The 23,482-nt window shown below is 45.3% G+C and overlaps 1 protein-coding gene across 2 annotated transcripts in view; it reads right to left on the bottom strand.

Annotated features, from left to right (window-relative positions):
* ptch1 (patched 1) overlaps positions 1–19,714 on the bottom strand; it is a 48,076-nt gene extending 28,362 nt beyond the window's left edge. For both annotated transcript variants that reach the window (XM_031856187.1, XM_031856188.1), the window contains exons 1-7: positions 19,138–19,714; positions 17,298–17,490; positions 3,469–3,658; positions 3,023–3,092; positions 2,754–2,845; positions 916–1,114; positions 637–758 (exon numbers count right to left, since the gene is read on the bottom strand). In XM_031856187.1, coding sequence (XP_031712047.1) covers positions 637–758; positions 916–1,114; positions 2,754–2,845; positions 3,023–3,092; positions 3,469–3,658; positions 17,298–17,490; positions 19,138–19,308 — 1,037 coding nt within the window. In that variant the 5' untranslated portion in view covers positions 19,309–19,714. The remainder of the gene's footprint in view (positions 1–636; positions 759–915; positions 1,115–2,753; positions 2,846–3,022; positions 3,093–3,468; positions 3,659–17,297; positions 17,491–19,137) is intronic.
* Between the last annotated feature and the right edge of the window lie 3,768 nt (positions 19,715–23,482).

The raw sequence follows: 23,482 nt of genomic DNA, 5'->3' as shown, positions 1-23,482 counted from the left end.
AGTGGTCCATTAGCAAAATGTTGGATAACTTGTGTAGCTTTCCCCTGTTAAAAGGGAAGCTTCTCATTGCTTGATAAAATGTGCATGTTTTTTATTCCCGTATACGTTTTGTATTTACATAAAAATCTTGAACAAAACGGGGACTGACAGATTGTAATGTGTTGTGTTCTGGAGAGCATACAGCTTATCGCACACATAAAAATGTGTATATTATACATCCATATGTATACTACATCATCTTTACGCTTTGTCCTGGTGCTTGTGCCATGCTTGTCCATGCACCCCAAATCGCTGAACATTCGGACAAACTAGCCCGGCAATAGAGCCCTCCGTGTACATGTTTGTGTGCGTATGAGTGGGAAGTGTCCAAGCAGAGTGTCCAGAGCTGAGCAGGAACAGCTGGCGCTCTAAGATTTCACTGGAATCTGCTAATGACTGCAAGATTTACAGCACACCGCACACATGCACGCATACCCGCGCTGTTTCGGAGCACATAAAAGAACAAAAAAAGAAGTACACACACACACACACACACACACACACACACACACACACACACTCTTTTTTCAGAATAAGCCCTGCAGTGATCACCACGGTGTTTATGAGGGTGTGTATGTGTAAGTGTGGGTATGTTACCTGAGCAGGGGTCCGCTGCCGTTCTTGGTGGTCCCTCCCACGATCAGTTCCTCCTGCCAGTGCATGTACTTCTTGGACAGACCATGGCAGCCGCCGCTCAGGGCCCGCGCCACGTTGATTGGCTGGTGCAATAAAAGCAACAGGCGAAAAAATAACTGTCAGAAGCTAGTCTCAAACCAAAGACTTAATGTTTTTACTAAAACGTACAAAATGTTGCACAGCGTTGTGTGTACTCCAAGGCCAAAGCTTGAGACTGCGTGTGTGTGTGTGTGTGCCTACCTTTGTTGAGTTCTTATTGGGCGCAGTGAGGGGGCAGTCAGGGTCGGCAGGGTTAAGGCAGGGTCTATCCATGTAGCCGTGTCCAACATCTGCCTTTTCCAACATGTCCTTAAAGCTTTCCACGGGAAAATTCACCCTTCGCAAATCCTCAAGGAACTCCTTGGGGTCAAAGTTGGTCCATTGCAAAGGGTCTTTACCTCTGCAGAGTTAGCAGTAAGTAGGAATACTGTTAAAACATGACTTCAACCATGTTTTAAGATGCTGTGTTTCTGTTTCTGGGCATTTAAAAAAATTTTTTATGGAAACATTTATCTGTACTTTAAGCCATCCTTCCTTTTGGAAGAGAAAACCAAAGTGAACTGAAAAATGATTACCCACGCTGTACATTCTAAACATTCATCCCAGTTTACAGGCCGACTTCCTGGTTCAACTTTGGGCTATCAAGCTAACCACAATTGATTACTAAAATTGTGGTCGAGCTCACTTTCAGTTTTGCCTCCAAATTAAGTGGTTTAGGTAATCTGGTTTGCTGATGACATGTTTACAACTGTTCTTATTGAGCACTAGTGTTTCTTGTTATGTGAGCTAGTTAGTGATCATAATCAATGGAAATGATGAATGAAAACTGTGACAATAAGCTGGAATGTCCCTTTAAGAGCAAACACACTGGATGTTATCTACACTGGGTGTTGTGCTTTTGTTCATCATGCAGGTGCAATTACTTGTCTAACTTCATTTTAGAATATATTGTTAGTTCTTGTTTTGTCGCCATTGTGTGTGTGTTGGTGTGTATTTCAGGGTTTTTGCATTTGTCAGATATTTGGGTGCAATTACCTCCAAACTTTACCACTCTAAACATTTTTGTAATCCCTTTTTTGCTAGGTGACAGAAAACAATAAATGGAGACTAATTCCCATCATGCAATGGCAAAGAGCTGAATTCCTGCTCCAAAACCAGTCCTTGTCTCTCTATGCCTCACACATTCCAATCTCCCTTTCTCTGAATCTCTCTCTCTCTCATTCAGACTACATTGTATGTGCTTAACCAGGCTTGTGTTATTATTCCCAGCCTTCCAACCAGAACATAGTAAAAACCTTTTTTACCATCTGAGACCAACGGGCAACACACACGCACACACACACACACACACACACACACACACACATACTCTGATGACACGGACTCAAGCTGATACACTTTCACACGTCCACATAACACACGCATGCACTGATGGCAATGGCACACACACACACACACACACACACATGCAGAGGTAAAGGCCTGCTGAGTATTACTGTAGCAGCAGGCCATTAGCGACAGAAGGGGCAGACAATGGTGTGAGGCCCAGGGCTGGAGAGAAACGATCACCAGCGATACGCATGCCAGCAACCACTACAATAGAGCCTTCAGAGGGGACGACACACACACCCACACACACATGCACATGCACTCTTGTTCCTCTGTGGTGTCTCTTTGGATGGCCTGAGCGTGTTTGGGCAGCTTCTATTAAAAGGGGTAAAAACAAGATCCAGAGATCCAGATCTCCTCCTTCTCGGTCTCTTGACAACAATCTGAAAAATACTGTAACCATAAACACTAACTCCATAACCCCTTGATCGCTGAGCACTCATGAGCTCAGCGATTAAGACCTTGTTGTCCCCAATCAGTTTGCCAACTGGCGTCACGGTGAGGAAAACCCTTCTGATCATATGATCGTTAACAACAGTAATCTGACCTTGAAGGAGATCAGTGGATCTGTCGACATGCTGCGTTGGCGTGTTGAGATTGTGCCGAGGCGTCATTAAACACAGATTCTGAGGTTTTTTTTGCATACTTACGGGAGATAGACCATTCCAGACTGGAGCTTGGCTCCCTCCCAGAAACAGTCCAAAGGGGTGATGATGAGGCAGGGATGAAGCTTTTCAATGACCTAATTGGACAAACACATGCCGACACACAGCGGGTTTGACACACATTGACAACAGGATGCGTATATAGCAAAAAAACATCAGAGACAGAAAATGTGGATTGTTCTATTGTACTAGTCATGTTTCAATATGATCCAGAGTAAAATGAAGTGAACCATATTGAAGCATTTGCATCTTACCTGATCAATATAATGAGTTTCTGTGACTAGTTCTCCTGATTTGTAGCATAGGTTTTCTAATTTCCATTGTCTGAAAATGAGAACAAAAGAGTTTCTGTTCAGTTTTTGTCATAGCCATACAACACCATGAGCCCCTTAGGCCTAGACTGATCGAAGAAGGATAATACATCTTTCATCATTATGAGGTGCTGCTAGCCCAGACATAACTCAATACAGGTAAATCTTAAACACCATAAATAACCACCTTAAAGCTTCGGGTATTTCTTGCAGGGCTTTTGTTATTTGATTGCATTGAACTGCAGTATGAGACAAAACTGAAATTGACTTGAATTGTCCAGAACTGGAACATATGATGATTATATGATGATTATATGATGATTATATGATGACGACCGACAGACAAGAAGCAAACCTGGAACAGAGGTAGACATGGAATAGTTAGTTACCTGTTATAAAGGTAAACATGAACTCTGCTGGCTCGGATGGCCGACTCCAGGTGCTGCAGGAGCGCGTCCACCGTTAAAATATTGGCTCCGTCCTCCCGCGGCGTCTGGATCATCAGCTGAGGGTTGAACATGGCCTCCTCGCCTATATTCTGCCGCGTGTACGTCAGTTCCCGGTTCACGCGCCCGCCGACTGGACAAAGGGAGGGTGAATGTGTTAAAACTTACATTTAAAAAAAAATAAACAACCTCTGTGCAAATATCCGACAGCCATTCTTACTGTCAAATATGCATGTGTAGTTGATCAATTAGATGATTAGTCAGTATATATTTATGGCTCATCCTTTTCAGCTTTTACTGAATTTCATCATTTGGATATAAACTGATTTGAAATTTGTTCGAGTGTTCAAGCAACATCATACAACCATCAAATCCTACCAAACTAAAATCTTAACCTTTCTCACCTAAATGTCTTTGGGTTTGATTTGAGACAGGATCACTTCTTGAGCTACAGATGTTTCAGCACATGATGTGTGTGTGCGCGTGCATGCGTGAACATCTGTGACTCAAGTAGTGATCCTGAGCCCAGGCCCTTATCACACTCGTATCTCAAACAAAAGCACTTTGCTTACAGTGAGCTTGCACCACAGCAAAGCCAAACATCCAAACCCCTTTGAATCCAGAAGAGTAACATCATTCAAACAAATCCACATTTCACAAAAACAGCTCGATCTTTCTACCCCAATTTATGGCTAACAATTCAGCAGCGCCAGATCACGTTGACTGCATATGTTTGTGTGACAGTGTGCTTGATAAAGAGAGTGAAGAGAGAGAGAGAGAGAGAGAGAGAGAGAGGCTGTCCTCCAGGCTTTGCTCCCAGTATCGTGGTGGGGCTAAGCCCTGTGCGTGCGCTCTGAGCTCTGAGCTAGCCCGAGCTACAAAAGCAGCCTTTCAGGCCCTTTTAGCTGCCCTGCTCCACCCCAGCACAGCCAAGGCAAGTTTGGCAAAGTCTCTCTCGCAAACACACACGGACAAACGCAGCCAATTGCTGTCATCCAAGCATGCACACATTTTCAGTCAAATGCAAGGGTAAACACCGAATACCCCCCAAAAATGGCCCATAAACTTTAAAGCGAAATGTGTTTTTGTGCTCGGTACAAGCACATACATACTCGATGCAGCCTGAGATTTGTGTGTGTGCGTGTGTGTGTGTGTGTGTGTGCATCCTTCAGTTCGGTGTATCTGTGTCTGATTTATGAGCAGAGGATTTGAGCTCTTCCATCAACAGTGAGTGAAACCGCTCGGTGAAAGCTCAGGCAATTTATGGTCACCTTCTTTCACTTGATCTCTCACACAGACACACACACACACACACCCAACATGAAAAATGCCCGGTGAGAGAAAGCCGACTGTGTGAAAACTAACGTTTTATTATGCCTTAATCCAATTTAACAATTCCGCTCGATTCGTGCAACAGCAGGCATATATATTGAATATCTTCAGCCCATTGTAATGGCATTAAAGTTGAACGTAAGCATGCCTGTTCTTCTGAGCCGGACCACCCAGTCAGACCAAGGGAACAGGGAGGGAGGGGGCCATGTCTTGGGGCATTAGGAGAACACACTTGATTTCTTTTTTTCTGGACCCCAACAGCATTCTCATCTGATCCTGTCTGAACGCATGTTTATAATACTAATCATTAATAGCAGGCCTAGGCTAACCGGAGCGACATGCTTTCCGCTGCTTGGCCGGCTACACGGCTACGTTACACCAGCCCTCCCTTCAAAAGAGCACGCATGGAACTGATTTAGACCCGACACACACTGACAGTGGACTAACAAGTCGACTTGTCGGGTACACTCAACGCTCAAAAGGCAGAGCATATCGCCCCGAGGCTTGGTTAAGGTGCACTGCCATGGAGAAACATGGGGGAACGGGTATTGGGAAAGAGGTGCAAGGAGATGAGGAATGGTCCGATTGAAAAAAAAAAAAAGACGAGAGAACGATCTTGGAAAGAACTCACTGTGTGTTTTGAACACATTCAGAGTTCTCGACTGCCACCCAAAGACCTTGTAGTTTACAGCAAGCAGCGAGGAACGGGACACATCGAAGGAATGTACTCTTTCTCTACAGGAAACAGCACATCACGGCCTCGGGCTTAGAGAATTCCACACTTCACGAGGTTACAGCGTTTTGGGGTCAACACTCGCACAGCCTCGGGGTGAAATTAACACCCCAGCTGGACCAAGAAAATGTGTGAGTGTGCGCGGGCGCACTGGCGAGCAAGTGTGTGTGTGTGTGTGTGTGTGTACACACAGCTGTGTTTCTTCAATGACATATATCCCCATATTCCGTCTCCTAAAAAAAACTGGTTGACCCCGGCATGTGTTGATATCTTGAAGGTGTCCCGCTCCAGGCTCGGCTGCTGTGACCTTAAACAAAGTGTCACTGATTTTCAAATGCTTCCTATACCAGCTCCGTTGCTCGCTAACTTTCTTTCTCTTTCTTGTTCTGCATCACATTATTTTGAAGTGTGGCCTTAAACATGCACACAGAACAGGGAATTCTCACATTTGGAGAGTTGCACCGGGCAAATATTTGACATTTTCACACAATAAATAGGGCTGGACGATATAGACAAATACAAAATATGGAGATATTTTTTACCAGCTACCTCGATAAGGATACTGCGACAACATTGTAGGGTTGATCGTTTGCTTTTACAAAATATTTGCACAATGAGATTTTTGATAAATAATTATCAGTAATGTGGATATAATGACTAAGTGGGTAAAGGCAAATAATAGCACAGCTAGAAAAGTCTGGTAAGTTGAGAAAATGACACTTCACTTTACTGTGATGCTTAAAACCAGGAAAAGACAACACTCATGTCCTGTTATGAATCTAAAACGACATCTAGTCTCATTTCACAATATCGATAAAATATCGATATCTTGTCCAGCCTTAATAATAAATGTCTTGAATAATATCACTTAATTATCATTTAATCAACTTTTCAAACTTTTGTCATCAATTGACAAATAAACCGATTAGTCAATCATTTTCAGTGATAGTAAACTAAGTATAGTCAGGATTTTTGACAACAACAACAACAACGATTTTGGATAGAAAAAAACTTGTTGTAAAGTGCATCACTGAATCAAATACTTGATCAATCACGTCAGCACTGACCTCCACCAGCCCTCTCGTAATTCACACACCTGCTTTAATGTGTGTTATATCTGCATGTGTGTGCTGCCGGGTGAATGATCAGAAACAAACCAAAAATAAACCAGAATCAAAGTGAGAAGGGAAGAAGAGAAGAAGAAGAAGAGAAGAAGAAAAGAGAAGAAGAGAAGCAAGCCAATGTGTCTCCCTGTATTGGAGCGCTAAGTGCGGGTATTCAGTGTGTTGCATAACATTAACCCCTGGTCCCCCCTATTCTCAAAGTAGGGGAACAGGGGGGTGGTGGGGACGAAGGGAGAGAAAGTGGGTTTCTAAGGAACTGACATCACCCCCCCTCCCTCCTTTCAGTTCTGAACTCCCCCTCATCTTTATACTCTCATTTTCTCTCTCTTTGCTCCATTCAGCTCTACTCCGTGATTGGCCAGATCATGATGGCAATCAGCCCGGCCCCTCTGCCAAAGCCAGCCCACCCCCCCATCCTCTCGCCAAATTTCTCTCTTTTCCATGCAACACACACACAACAGCGTAGCCCCACCCCCTGCACATCTCTTACTCCTGACAACGGAAGCATCCCTCACTTTCAGGGAAAACATGCACCAGCGGCAAAACAGCGTTCAGCAGATCTAGAATCAGTTTGAAGCCCGTGTGACTTTCGCCAGCACTAGCAGAGGTCGGATATAATATCTGACCTGATCTATCTGTTATAAGATGCTAAACGGATCTTTTGTGTGTGTGTGGGACCTCGTGCATGCACACATGAATATACTGTATGTAGGTGCGTGGGGCTAAACACATCTTTGTGTGTGTGTGTGTGTGTGTGCAGAGAAAGGATTAGCTGGATTAGGGACCCTCTCAGCAGGGACCCCCTGTGGTGAGGAGGAAGCCCCCCAAAACCAGGTCATCTCTCTGCCACCAAGTCTACAGCGACCTCCCATACGCTGAGCCCCCACACCGCCAGAGGAAAGGAAGAGGACTCCACAGCTCTTTGCAGAACACCTACAGTACATCAGGATGGGATCTGGAAAACCATTCCCCAAAAAAACCTACAAAAATAGCCAAATGCTACTTTGTAATTCATGTATTGACAAAGCCAATACATGAATTACATGCTCCTTTGACGCAGAACGTTTTATACATATATTACACTTTGCGGACAAGAGATTTGTCAGATTTACATGAATGGATAAAAAAAAATAAACATGCTGTTTATTCGTGTAACCTTATTAGATAAGGCAATTGTTAAGATAGAAATATCATCATCTGCATATACAGGATGAGATCAAACAAAGGGTTCCCTTTTGAAAAATCTGACACTGCTTGCTTCGATGCTACGGCTGGTTTTCAAGTTCCTACATATTTCTCCTCTTACTTGTAGTGCTATTTAGCAATTTTAGACTGTTTTGGTGCGAGTGGCCTTGAGATTTGGAGATATCGGCCATAGAGATGTCTGTTGTCTCTCCAATATAATGGGACTACATCTCTACGGCCCACATCTCCAAAACTCACACCAAAACAATCTAGATTAACAAATAAAACTACAGATAACAGGAAAAATATATATCTGAACTGTCCCTTAAAAAGGTTTAGCAATGAAAGACAAATGTACAGAAGGCACACCAGATACATTTGTGTTGTTCCCAGTTGCCTCTTTCTCTGAAACATTTGTTCTTGCTTGGTCCTTGCTACCAGTCAGTCTGTTGAGTTTCCCACACTAAGTCCTCCACGTAACATCACCACCTCCTCTTTTCTGTTTGTCTCCTTCTCAGCTGCCACTGCCAATCACCTGACAGCGCTTTGATCACTAAGACGAACCCACCTGTTGCCTTCCTCCGCTATTTGTCTGCTTCTACCTCCTACCATCTGCTGCCACTCTCCGTCTGTCCCGCAGTCCATCTTTGCTTCTGGGATTTTTATGCCAAGCAAATATCAGCAGCTTCTTATTCTTGTTGCCACTGTACATCTTGATAGACCCACTCAACAGGCTAGGTAAATGTCAACAATTCTCTGCTGCCACACAGGTCTGGCTGAAGGTATTGAGAACTTATATGTGTGAATCTCTTCGAACTATGAATATATTTAACAATAGGGTAGCAAGAAGGGCCACAAGTTTCCTGTTAAAGTAACAACTTTTGAGAGAAAGAAACAATGATTTTGTTTACAAAATGTCATCCCACGACTTGGTTTTGCTATACTAATTAGCAACTTTTGCCTTTTCTGGAATCAGAACAGTATCTGGAGCCTTTCATCGTTTGCTGGATTGCAGCGGCAGAAGAGCCGGTGTATTTGAAACTAAGGGCGACTTGCATTCTCTCTCCCTGTTGTAGCAGCATTGGTAAGAGTACTAGCAGTAATACTTGTAGTGCTGGTGGTAGCAGCATACACAGCAGTAGTAGTAGTAGTGCTGAATGCAGGCTCTGCAATGCAGGTGTGCAACACAGCCACAAATATGTGATGAAAGGCCTCACTGAGAGCCGAGACCCTATCTGAACCATGTTGAGCTCCCCCCTCACTCTCTTGCTCCCCCTCTCTCTCCTTTTCAGCTTTCAAAGAAGAGGGAGCTGCAACACAGAAGAAGAAGAAGAAGAAGAAGAGGGTGACCACAAAAATAGAGAGAGGAAGAAGTGCTAAGAAACAGGGAGTGCTCTGACGTGCATCTGTAGCAGAGTGTCCCCTGGTGCAGCTACACACCCCCGAGCAGACCGACCCCTGACACAAATGTGACACACCAGCTGCCAACCCCTGCCCCCCCACCCTCCTCTCTGAACCCCCACCCACACCACCAACCCTCACCCCCCAGCTCTAGCATTACCATTTGTATGGCTCCCCTCACCCCTGATTATGCTAATCACCTGTCCGGCCCCTGCAGCCCCTAAAATGGGTGTATTTAGCAGTCGGCTGGGTCCCAATGCAGCTTCTACTGGGCCCGAGGTGTACATTCACACACTCCTCAATGGGCAGATTCTTCCACGTTGCTGCCTTCATTCAGGTCCCACTCTCCCCTCCCAACCCCCCAACTCCACCCCGAAGAAATCCTATTCAACGCCAATGGATTCACAGAGCAGTGGAAAGAGTAGTAGGGCAAGAAAATGCTGACAGAAAGTCTGTGTTTGTAGCATGTGCGTGCAGGCATGCAGTGGTTGATTACAAATACCCTACACATCGGACAAATGATGTATTAATTGGTGCATGCGACCAAGAGGATGTGCGATTTGATGCCTCTGCCACTGTAAGTGATGTAAAAGTGTTAAACACTCTCCACAGTGCACTCTTTTGTTATGTTAAAATAAGAGCATTAAAAAAATGAATTAGAAAAACAACTCTTCCATCAACTCCAGCTCCATTGGGAGAAAAATTCTCATCCTGGATCTTCTGTCAGTGGCCTGTCCAATGCTAGCCAGGTGAGCGACCCCCCCCCCCCCCCCACCCCGCTGCATCTACCGCCCTGCGATTGGCCCACAGCCCAGCCATAACAGACTGTGACATGAGCCTGAACAGCCGATCTCAACCAGCCATCTCTCTGTCATTTCCTGGAAAGACGGCCCATGATTCCGGGTATCCCAAAATCAGACATTCCAAAGTGTCAAATAGAAGAAACAGAGAAAGTGTGAATGGGAGGAAGACAAAAATAAACCGCATTTCTTTCCCAGTTACTTGCAATAGGTTTTTTGAGGTTTACCTTTGCACATAATTAAGTTTACGGTTGCTAGGGCTGGGTATCATATCAAAATAATCAATATTGGTGCCAACACGAAATGTAGGTCTCAGTGCCGGTACTTCGTCATTAAATGTTTTTGGCCACTTTTAGCTCTGTTTTGATCTCCGCCAACTCCTGAGGGAAATGTCTGGCTCTATAGCTGCTAAATGCTTCCTGTCAGTTACTAACTTAGTGTAGCGCACAGCTGATTGACGAGGGCTTTTTTCTTTAACACGGCTGCCTGTTGCAGCCAAAACTTGATGCTGATGAGAGCAGAGAGAGTGAACCAAAACAGTAAAAGCTGTGGTCTAAAAAACCAAAACAATGAACTGAAAGGCACTAAAACGCTCTGTAGAGCAGATGGGAACTGCAGTGTTGGGTTATTGTTTTCTGTGGGTTTTCCACTTTGAGTTATCCCTTTCACAGACATTCGATTCATTGTTGATATAAAAATATGGATAAGCTAAGCTGCTTTAAATAAATAATACTGATGAAAGTTTCAGTAAACAAGCCTCAGAATCTGACCAAGCGATACTAAAGCTCAATTTACTTTTGCATGCGCTGTGAGCGGGACAACTGTATCAGCACACTTGGTTAAAACTTTCAAGCTAACACTGAAAAAGTCAACGTTTTAGGGAAATGTTTATTCATTTATTCAGTGTGTAGATGCTCGTCTTTTTTCCTACACTGAATTTGTTATGCTGCATCCGTTCCGCCCAGGACAAAACTGTTGGATTTAAATGTCTAAACAGAAAACCATGAAGACAATGACAGAAAAAAAAGTGGTGCCCATCAGGCCTCGCTGCACTTCATAACACAACAGCCGAGTCACAAGTTCTCAATGTCCTCACGCTTCAGCCAGACTCGCAGGGCGGTCTCAGTTCAGGAGACCGTTTCACTCTGACGCATACTGACTTAATCTGGAGTCCAAACCTCTCAATCATCTGGGAGAGGAAATGTTTTATATCACTCTATCTTTATGCCTCGTGTGTGCATGTGTGGTACTTGTGTAACGGCTGTGGCTGCCAGGTTCTATGACGTTGTGCTGTAGGAATTGCAATGAACTATACTACTACGTACGTAACCCGTGTGTGCCAGAGGGGCTAAGAAACTCAGACGACACACACAATTCGGAGATGTTTATGGCGCGTTTGCGTGAAAAATTCTCGGCAAGCACTACATTCTGAAAGGCATCAATCCACACCCCAATCTCTCTCCTGGTGTACGGTAGGCACTGCAGCCAAAACACAAACACACTACCGCTACTATATTCCTGCTTCTTCCCTCGCTTGGTTCCCCCCCCAAACACACACACACACGCTCTTTCCCTCTGCTGTTGTACTTTCTCCACCCCTCTGGCAGTCAGCGCTGTGAGGGAGGAAAGAGAGGAAAGGGGAAGAGGGGAGGGAGGGATAGGAGGGAGGCCAGACCACCCTGCTCTCATGGCAGGGCTGAGTGTTTACATTGCCGTGGCTCACTCTGTAATACATCTGGCATTCTGAGGCCACTCTCTCCAGCCAGGGACGGGGGAGTTGTGGTGGTGGTGGGGGAAGGGGGGGGGGCCTCGGGTAAAGAGAGAGACCTTTCTGGCAGAGGGGAAAAGAGAGGGAGAGAGGGAGAGAAGGAGGTAGAGGGGGAGGGTAATTCTCTCCACAGTCTCCTGTGGTCGGTCATTCGCAGGGCTCTGTTTTTTGAATAAGAGCGCCTGAAAGAATGCAAAATGTAAACAGAGAGCTTGGAGGCATCTCAGGATGTCGTTTGTGAATGGGAGAGCGTTCGCGCGCACACACAGCATGGTCAACAAGCAGATTTTTAAAAGTTATCTGAAATTTACTTTCACCAGGTAGGGGTAATATACACAAAACTGCTTTCAGATGAGGGAGCGCTAGCTTGAGAAAACAGCGCTGCGAGTCTGTGTACAGTACCAGAGGCGCAATGTTTCCCCAGACTAAATCCCTCACCAGCAGGCCTGCACTTTTCATCAACTCGTAAAGTTTAACACAACACGCTGGAATGTTATTCCATCTATAGAGCTTTAATCCTGTTTGTAAACGGATAAACACAAACCTAATTGAGCCCAGTTTGAAAAAATGTATGGAGACAGAAAGACTATGTAGTGGATTCTGTGCAAACTAGGAACGAATATTGGGTGTGGGCGCATTTGGAGTGTGTGTGTGTGTGTGGGTTTGATTGCTTGCGGCTGCTGAATGAAAGCAGTTGGAGATGGAGTGTGAGAGACAGAGTGAAAGAAAATGAGAGAAAGAGAAGGAAAACAGATGAATAAAGACAAGAAATAGCCTGCCATGCCAGCCCTGGTCAACCACCTACTCACTTGCAGAACCAGAACTGCAAAGCCTCACAGTGAGCCTGAATGTGTGTGTGTGTGTGTGTGTGTGTAGGTGTATGTGTATGTATGTGTGTGTGTGTGTGTGTGTGTGTGTGTGTGTGTGTGTGTGTGTGTGTGTGTGTGTGTGTGTGTGTGTGTGTGTGTGTGTGTGTGTGTGTGTGTGTGTGTGTGTGTGTGTGTGTGTGTGTGTGTGTGTGTGTGTGCATGCATCCATGTATCAATGCTCCCATACACATCAAACGCTGGATAATTCAATCACGCAAACCACAATCCTCTCAGTGGAGACGCCACATTCAGGGCTCTCCTCCTCCTCCTCCTCTTTCTCCTCCTCATCTTTGTCCACAAGAAAGGATGTCAGGGCTTCTTCCGCATGCACTTAACATTATACCGCTCCCCTCTCCGCTGCCATTACCAGCAAAACAACAAAACAACCACCAACTCTGTCAACTCAGCTCTTAATCACCCTAGATACGAAACAGACATGCGATCGAGGGAGGGAGTTGCTTTACAAAGACAAACCTTTGGTCCCATCAGACTGGATTCTGAAACCTTAAATCAGGCTTAGGATGCACACAAACATGGATAGGCGCCGTTTGAACCGTTACATATGGATTTCAGGAATAAGCCGAAAGCAGACAATAAATAATGAACATTCGGGGAACGGGACTTTGAATTGCCTCCCGTCTGTCGCGTCATTCCTCATATATCCTTACGTTACAGCAGGAATGATGACTTGCATTGAAGTGGAAGATGGACATTTGAGTTAGGATAATTTACAGAAAATCAGAGATTAAAGAAAAAATAATTACATCAGAGTCACTGCCCTCTGCTGGAGGACAGATGTCAAAAGGTTAAACACAAGCTCATAAAGTGCAATACTGACACACGAAAACAACGCACAGTCTCCAAACAACATCTGGCTCACGTGAGATGCCCTCATACCCGCGAACACACATGCGTAGAGATGCATATGCAGAACACAAGCAACGCCTGGTGACAGCTGCGACTTCTGCTGAATTTCCTCCAGCCCTCCCATCCTCCATCCCCCTCCCACCCTCCCTCCTCTGCTGCGAGTCTTCACTCTGCACCCAGGCCACAGGGTGAGTATCAGGTGAGGTTTTAAATAGCGGGGCCTCCGCAAGATGACCTCAGGGTCCCAGGGGTCTACCCCCGTGGCCCCTGGCCTCTACACTTATGTCCCCCCCAAGAAAACGCTCCGGGACCTGGGCCTCCTCTCAGTCTGTAGCCTCGAGGCTACAATCCGTAGCCCTGTGCCCCCAGCCCGGCCAATAAATCTGCAGAACTCATTTCAAGTTGAATCGCTCACACGTATCTCTGTGTCCGCGACGAACGCATGCTACGGGCCCCGTCCTCTCCTTGGTCGATGCTAAAGCTACAGGCTTTAGCATCCCCCCCCCAGTTTCAACTTCAACCCCTTGCCCGGAGCTTGAGCTTCAAAAGCCCCGATTCCAAACGTTCTCCTGCCTGTACCTTCTCTCACCCATCAACACGGACCCCTTAGGTCCTCTGTCAGCACAGAAACCGAACGAAGGAGCGTGGGGGCCGTCCTACAGGAAGGCCAATGTTTACGCGATACTGTTTTAATTAGAGGCAGGCGGCGCCGCTATTTTCTTTACAATTTGGCCTGTGTTTGCCTGAAACCCAGAATGCCATGGGATGGCTCCGTTTTCCATTCGTGGCCAGGAGGAACTTTCTTATTCCTCTCCTCTGTGTCTCTGCTCCCTGAACGTGGCTTATGGCTAATCACCGCAGCATCATCGAGAATCATCTGCAATCTGAAACCAAGGACGCATCTGAAGTCAAACGCGGGCCAATGTAGGCATGCGGTCGGACATTGAGGAAAGCACACAGACGAGGGGGGAAGCTGGAGGCCACAATACTACAACTTCCTGTTTGAGCCCATAGTTTCCTGTGAGGGTCACAGTGGACACAAACGCAGCGTTTATCTGCAGTGTGGATGCCATCTTCCCTAAATACACGCCACTGTCAATTGCATGTGGTCTAGGGAGGAAAAAAAGATTTTAAAAGATAAAAAAAGCGTTCTCTAAATGTTTAGCAAAACACAAACCCCCATACATCCTTGTCGGTTTGACACAATCGCCTCTTTGTGCAGACGTGCGTCTCACTCCCCATTGGTCTCTGTCGCTTTGTCTAATAAACAGAACTTCCTGTGTCTGAGTGTTTATAAACAGTGTGCTGAGTGAGCACTGTGAGAAGGGACGATCCCTGTGAAAGCTGCTGCACGTGACAGTGCGCAGAATAAACACGCCAGTCCGCTGCGGTTTACGCGGCTAATAGGTGGTCTGCCGTAAACCTCGGCACCGGCTAGAAGGCAGGTGACGACGGACACGTTTGATTTGAGAGATCTAATATGAGCTGGGTGTATTGTGTGTGCGTGCGTCCACAGGCCACACAGCTTCCAGGCGGGGTCGTCCACGGGTCGCCTGCGGAGGGCAGTTCCAAATGAAACATAAACAGCCGCTCAGTCCTCTCCTGCTCTCTCTCCTCTTTTTCCTCTCAGACGATGGGCCAGTCCCCCAGCACGGCCCAGCACAGCGCTCAGCGGTCCAGGCAGAACTGATCTATCCCTCAGCTGTGCAGTCTAATCTAAACAAACAGATCTCTCCCTATCAACATCTGGAACCCCTCACGTACCGGGGACCTAGGAAACCACCACAGCCTAGTCTCTTTGTCAGTGTGTGTGTGTGTGTGTGTGTGAGCAGGTCTCTGTGCATTGGCCACGTTGTAGACATCTACCAGAGGTTAATAGGCTTGGTTCAACATAAAGCTAGCCTGTTCTGACAATACTAAAACGTGATGCTGTAACTTGGGTGAAACACTAAAGAGTAAAGTAAGGGCCAAGCAAAAAGAAAGGCTATACAACAATTTAATCATCAGTTATGTGCCAGTAAAATTGATGTAAATGCCACAGCTAATAGTGCAAGGGGGCTGGTGGATAACAAATATCCAATATTTTTAATACCTGACTAATCTTTTAGTGCAATAACAAGAACAATGCTAAATACCAATCACAAATTAGCGGGACCTGAATTTTTCCTTTTCTGACATACACAAAACAGGGATTTCTTCCTAAAAATCCATCCAAAGTATATTTTTTGGGGAGTATATGAGACATTTTATCCCCTGTAGACTTAAAATATGGATGTAAAAAGGTTTGCAGTTTGCTGCTTCATGATGCAATGCAGCTGCAGTCAGCTTGAATTCATGACAATTGCAATGTCTTTCAATGGGGGGGGGGTACGTTTTCAAAGTGCCACAAAGCATAAGCATCGTGCATCATGTACTTCTCTGTTGTCCTTCCGTGTGCTCAGTATGCTCCAAACGATATAGTATATTTCAGCACGGGTCTGTCATAACAGACCCCTCACCGCGGTGCACATGACCGCCGGTCTGACATGTGAAAAGAGGGTGTGAAAACAAGTGTGTTCCTCTGGCGACAATCAGGAGCCCTGTACTGAGGAGGCTCCCCTCCTGCCTAAACCTGAGCCATCTGCGCCTGCGCCACAGATTAGAAGAACAGGTCAGACCCCTGCAGCAGCACGCAAGGGGAGAACAGCCAACCCGGGGACGAGGTGGGGTGTTTGATCCGTCTGCTTTAATGCTTGATCTCATGAGCTGCTATACATATTTTTGTGTGTGTTTATTTGAGGGAAGGAAGGTAAAATGGGATGAAACCAGAAAAAAAGGCGAACACGCAAACCTGACAACGACTACTATTTTGTTTCTTTTTTTCATGACCAAAAGAAAATACTTTTTTTCAGTTATTCATGACTCCCACAGCCGACTCTAGCCCCTAAGTGCAGGAATGCGGATCAAAGGGAAGGAAAAAAGCACGGCCCCTTACCCCTTACCCCCCCCCCCCCCCCCCAAAGCACCACCCATACGCACAGTCCCTCTTTTTTTTCCTTCAAGTGTTCAGTCTTCATAAGTTGTTTCTGAAGAAAAAACAACAACAACGATGAAGAGTGAGTGAGCGGCCCATCCACTCCACAAACATGAGTTCCTGTCCTCACTCCGCTTTTTCCCTGCAGCCGGAGACAAATCTTTTCGGAAAGTTGAGAGCTGTCCAAAACGGGACCACACACAGTCTCTGAGCATTCAACTGCTGGGGGCAGGCACACACACACACTCACACACTCTCACAAAATGGCGGCTTTGACGAAAATTTCCTCGACCCCGAAAGCTGCTTTATGAACTTAATTACGACCTTACTTCGGAGTGCAGTTGCAGTGACCTCTTGCACGGCTTGTGTGTGCATCCAACGTGGTTTTGGAATCAGAAGAGGCATAAATTCAATAGATAAATGAAATTATTTTCAAGTTTCACTTGGCCACTTGCCAGGACCTAAACAATAAACAAACCCCCTGACTTGTTTAGTAGCAGAATCAACCCACTCTTCCAATCTAAACCATCCCACGCAGTTTCCAAACACGCAATATGGAATTGCATAGCTTCAAAAGCACTGAAAAAAAAACAGAACAGTTCTGGCATCTTACATTCAAACACACACAAAACCAGATAGACTTGTCACAAACAGCCAATAATGAATCAGAAGTGTCTTACCTTCCACCCAGAGTTTCTCCACGTCCGTCTCCAAATTAGCTGCCCTTAAGCCCACGGCGAAGGCTCCAAAAATCATAAGGCCCACGACCAAAAACTTTCCGCAGTTCTTTTGTATGTAACAGCCCAGCCTGAATAAAAGTCTCTGGAACTTCGCCCTCAGCCATAGAGGTGCTTTCCTCCCAGTCGCCTTCCCCTACAACGAGACAAGAGTCCTGATGTCAGCGTCAATTCAAACCCAAAAACATTGGACTTACCTGGACAGACACTACCTGTAGGCTTTAAAGAGAAGCGGTTTGATTGTTAGACAGGCAAAGACATGACAACCACAGGTGGACCCAAGTGTGTTTAAGTCAAAGAGTCCTCAAAATATCTGACCCAAGGAACCTCATCGGAGAAGGCTGGCTGTTAGGATTCGCTTTAAGACCGCAAATACATTTATAAAAAGGGGTCCCAGAGCGAAAATGGGAGCTGTGATCAAAACCACAATTCAAACACATTCACCGCCTCACTCTGCTCGCTGACCTGTGATGGCTGAAACGCACGCATCTGCCGAGGACCGCCGAGAAACCACCCAGGACTCCCCAGAGTGAGAGCCACAGGTTCTGTCATATCGGTAACACATATAAACAACATATAAAAGGGAAGAGATCTTCATCCCCTACAGGGTACCCCCCCCCCCCCCACCACCACACACACACACACACACACACAGAGCCTGGTCCCTTTTCTGTCATTTCGCTGGTAGAGCGAGGGGTTATGAAGATGCTAATACAGACACACTGACATTAGGGTGTCACAGGTGTGTGTTGCTGTGCTCCAAAATGGATTTGCAGCTGGATCTCCAGAGACGATGGAGGTAAAAGACAGTTATACACTAGGTGGCCTTTTTGATAATACGCCTCTCCCGTGTCCCTGTTTCACACAGAGACATCCTTATTTAAAAACAATATAGCCTGGAACCCTTCTTTGGATGCATAATCATGCTGTAAAATAGCACAGCATGGTCCCTATGACTAGACTGAAGAAGTATAATAAAGGCATTGGTCCCCACAATGTGATCAATTTGGAGAGTGCTGTGATTTGTCACCGACACCCACACACACACACGCATACATCAAACGTTGATTATAAACACCGTGAAAAGGTGCATGTGGTAAAAACCCACAAATACCACCACACACAACTCCCACTCCGCGTGTGTTCTCCAGCCTGTGCACGGGGGAGTGGAGGAGCCATCACGGGGGGGGGGGGGGGGGGGGGGGGGGGGGGGGGGGACTCACAATATTTGTGAACGGAAGAGGGCAGCCACATGGATTATTTTTTGTTCTTTTCTTCACCTGTTAACGCGAGTCGCCTAAGTTGGGAGACTGTCACACACACAAAAAAACTCAATTTAACCACGAAAATTAAAAAAATATATATATTATTATTATGCAGTTTACAGAAAATAACGTCCAGCTGTCTTGTTATGAAAACTGCCAGTGACGGGGTTAGTGTGGACCGCGAGAGAAAGCTGCATGTTTTGCCCTCGTCTGTCTCGAGACCCGTTACGATTTGGGATGTGGTGATCGCGCGTGCGACTACAACTTGTTTTCACATCCTAAAAAAAAAAAAAAAAATAGAAGCCGGGTTGCACGAGAACGGTGTAAAATGTTGCTGAAGTTTCCGTTCTCTACAACCTTGCCTTACCCCCGTGTCCCCCCCCACACCCCCTGCCCAGCCCGTCCCGTCCCGTTACCTAGCAGCGACTGGACATGGTTTGGCCACCTTTTTTTGTGTCGGCAAATACAATGAAACCAACACCATAAAGCTCCCCGGTTAAGAGATGAGAAATAAGCACCTGGGTTATTTGCTCCAAAGCAAAGCTCGCGTCGCAGTAACTCGGCCGCTGCAAATACTCCAAATCCAGCGGTGCGTTGCGGGTATAGTCCCCCCTGTTCCTCCGCGTTATCCTCGGCCGATCGGGGTCTCTGTTTTCCTGCTCGGAGGGCGCATTAGCAGCCGAGGCCATGTTGCGGGGACTGCGAGACCGTTTCCCACTTTAGAGTACCTCCCCGAAAGCGTGCAGCGATATCCCAAGGCAACGGAGTTTCACTCTCGGAGATCTCACACCCGCGAAGTAGGACTTCATACTCCTGTTGGAGACGGCGAGTCAAAGTCTGCGCCTTCCATCCCAACATTTCGCGATCCGGAGGTCTCCGCCGCTTTCACCGCATTCACCGTGTCTCTTCCACACACAAAAAGTAGGGTTCTCTCAAAAAGCGTAGTGCGCAAAGTGATTCCCATACACAAGTCGTCGGGTAAGAAACCTCGATGGTCGTTGCATTCTGGTGAGATCTATGTGGTCTTCCCCCTGGGCCGCGCGTCACGGCCAACTCTGAGATTCAATAGAAGAGGAGAAAAAGACCTCTCTCCATTTGGAGGCAGGAGGAGGAGGGGTGAAGAGAGAGGGAGAGAGAGAGAGAGAGAGAGAGAGAGAGAGAGAGAGAGAGAGAGAGAGAGAGAGAGAAAAGACTGGAGATCCCGCCTCTGGGGCTGTCAGATTGCAGGACTTTCTTGGATCTGATTGGTTCCAGAAGGGCAAAAATTACTCAGCAAACACAACTATTATTAGCTGCTTAGCAACAGCTCACTAAAGTAGAGAGACCACCCAGGCGGGGAGACCTCATGTGTGCATCTCCAACTTCAGGGGAGGCTCGACGAGGGCCAACCCCGCTCGGTGCGTTTGGTTGTTCTGGGTTTCTACGCAGCGCGCTGTCGCCAGAGAGAGGCATTTCCCAGAGATAGAGGACCTGAAGTCGGAGGAAAGGTACGCGGTTTGAGCGACGGAAGGGGGCAGAGGAATGTCTGAACTGCAATTTTAAACTTTTATTTTTTTTTTTCTTCTACCGCCACCATGATGCTGCTGGTAGTTGAGCCTCAAATTACAGCGGTTCAAGGGGAGGTCCTACAGAATGATGTCGTTACAATGTCAGCCCCGCTATAGCGCATAGACTCAATGCAATTGATACTTTTATGTGGCCTCATTTATTTAGAAGCTTGTTTGTACAAATAGCAGGGATACATCCAAAATTATTATAGTTAATAAATAAAGTTATGGTCACAATGATAAAAACAAAACAAACAGCGTTCCCCCAACTATGGCTGCATGTCAATCTGTAGACACAACCCAACAACATTCAACATGCAAAACAATCATCTTTTGACATAATTAGTAAACATAAATATAACTTTTGCACCTAACGTGTGCGGCGTGAAAAGCTCTGACACTTGAAATTGTTCCCTCTGCCAGAAGATGAGTCAAATTTAGCTAATTGCTGATTAAAAAACAAGCGCATATCCAAGGATTTAAAGTCTTGTCAGGTTAAAGAAATATGAACATATCAATATGTTCAAAACAACATCTGCTTCCCCAAATGTCACTATCTTAAATCCTCATGACGCCTAAACAATAGACAATTAGATCTAAGAACTATTAAATATTTGTAACTTTTCTTTAAAAAAGAAAAGTACTGTCTTAATGGAACAGGCTTAACAAAACAAACACATTGACTGCTAGTTAGCCCGTGTGGCCGCTTTAATGGGATCTCTCCGCTGTTCAAACTTCACACCTGGGCCACTCCGCGCTCAGCAGCGGCTCGTTTGGCGGCCAGCCGCGCGCACTTACCATCTTCAGTTCAGGTGGGGAGAGCTGTCAGAACAAATCCGTGATATCCACCCCCCGTGGAGACCGACACGTGTCCGTCACGAGGAATACAAAAATACCTGCTTTATTGTTGCGAGGAGAAAAGAAGTCACATTGTAATCCATCTTGGTCGCAGGCATCGCGCTATCAATTACTTGGCTGTTCCTTTTTTCGCCACGTGGGTGGTCCCGTTCGCTTCATAGGCCGGACTCTTTGACTGTCACGTGATTAGCCCAAAATTGTAAACAGTACCAACCCATGCACGGCAGCATCCCACACGCTAAGAGAGGAAGATGGCACAGAGTCCCACGCACTGCAAACAATGTCGTCACACACCTGTGCATGCACAGGTCCACACACAGATACATGTATGCATACATTTTACACAAACACGTGTGAATATATAAACTATTTTATTTGCTTATGAAGAAATGCACACATGGCTCAGACATACAAAATGTGGAGGTGTATGTGCACGCGAAATGTACATTACAATTATGATGAAGCTTGCGCACACATTACCAATTCACATATTTAATATTCAGGGATAGCTTCTTAAAACTGACTGCTATTGTCTGAAAATAGACACCCAAATGATCACCAGAATGCCATTTTTTAGCAAATACATTTTTTTTCTCCTGTACTGTTTTATTTGGTCAAAATCAAACTTTAGGATTTAACTGTAGTCTATTCCTCCTTTGGCTCAACCCTTGTCAGAGAAGCTCAAATGGTGTCTGATAAGTGCCACGTTTTTTTTTTTTATACACAAGGTTATCCATTCACTTTAACATAAATACTTTTCTTTGGATAAAGTTCTTTTGGAGGGTTGGCTGCAGCAATAATGTCACTTCAGTGGCATCAGATATCCATGGTGTGGTGTCTGAGTAGGAAAAAAGCGTCTCAAGGAGGACAAAGTGGGCTACGATGCCCCCTAACGCCCCTCAACAGAGCCAGGCCTGTCTTACAGCCAGCAGGAGTCGTAACTGCTGCACCGTGTCTGTGCTAGACACGTTCAAGTTGTTGTCGTGACGGGAACGCTGCAGGACTCCATCAAAGTGCCCTTAGGTCATCGTGGAACATGGTCCTCCTCTACGAATACTGTAGCGTGTAGGCTGTAAAGATATGCCAGTAAACATTCTCTGGGAGATTATATTGCAAGCATCTGCATGAACTAATGAAATACTTGTGCACATAAGATGCCAAGACACCCTTGACCAAACATGAGCATATTTCCTTTTTTTTAATTTTTTTTTATTAATTCACCATCATGTGGTAATATGGATCAGATGGACTCATTGTTCACTTCAGGAATTATACCAAGCAGTGAGAAATGTATTACAAATTAGTTTTTTTTTCATTTCATTCAGTTTGGATTTCAGACTTTTGTTAATAGAGGGCAACTATCTTAAAAGCAGATTCATAGCTGCCTCATGCATGTTTGGCAAAGCTTTCTTTTGTTTTTGGGATAAAAAAAATACAGAAACAATTTAAAAGAGGCAATAAAATGTTTGGTTGTTATCTATTTCAATAAAAAGAGAATTAAAACGTGATTAGAAATGTGTACAATAGTACAAACACTGATTGAAAGAATCAAAACGTATTGTAAAATGAGACATTTAACAGCTTGTCACTCATCTGCTGTGTCATAGAACAGAAAGGATTGGTTGATATACAGCCTCTCCATCCAGAGTATTTCTTGCCTTTCTTTGTCTGATATGATACTACACTTTTTATATTTAATGTATAGAGCTAACAACAGTTGTCGAGACAGACACTTTGATTCCAAACAAGATACGTTGACAGCAGCTGATTGCTGTGGCAATGGCTTTAGCTGTATCCATCACTTCCAGAGGATACATTTTCATATTTTTATTGATGTTCTTATCTTTTCTTTAGTGCCACCATCAAACCTACTGTCAACATTTTGCACCGTCTCTTATAAAAGGCAGGTTTTTCATTAAACTGGCGGAGCACATTGAAGATTTACAAGACAACATTTGATTTAATGACCCTGTGACCTTGCGCCACCTTCAGGAAAATCGTAAAATTTAAACTCCATTATTCTGAAAACTCTAAAAATTGCAAAGTCTTCAGTAAGTGATTTGATCTTTTGATATTAGTTCTAAACTTAATAACAATAAAGGTGATAATGTATTCCAACAACATCGCGAGTCAAAGCCTACTCTCCAAACCATGTGTAGTTAAAAAAATGAACCACCATTTATTAAACTCAGCAAGCTTCTTAGTTGAGTTATGAATGGAAAGGATGGTGCAGCTGAGTTTGCCAGCCATCATAAGGCTGGAGTGGCTGGAGTGACAGAGGAGTGGTGCTCGGTGATCAGGCAGCAAGAATGAGAAGAGAAGAGTGAAAGAATGAATGCAAACAAAGCACACCTCGTTATTGAAAACAAATGTACTATCCCAATTAAGTAAGAATGTCTCTCTCTCTCTCTCCTTCCCTCTCTCTCTCCCCTACCGCTATCTATTTTGTAAGAGCCCC

Source organism: Anarrhichthys ocellatus, unplaced genomic scaffold (genome assembly GCF_004355925.1).
Source record: "Anarrhichthys ocellatus isolate YVR2014 unplaced genomic scaffold, GSC_Weel_1.0 scaffold17, whole genome shotgun sequence".
NCBI lineage: Eukaryota > Metazoa > Chordata > Actinopteri > Perciformes > Anarhichadidae > Anarrhichthys > Anarrhichthys ocellatus.
Note: the sequence above shows the minus strand (reverse complement) of the source record. Positions and strands in the feature narration are given on the sequence as shown.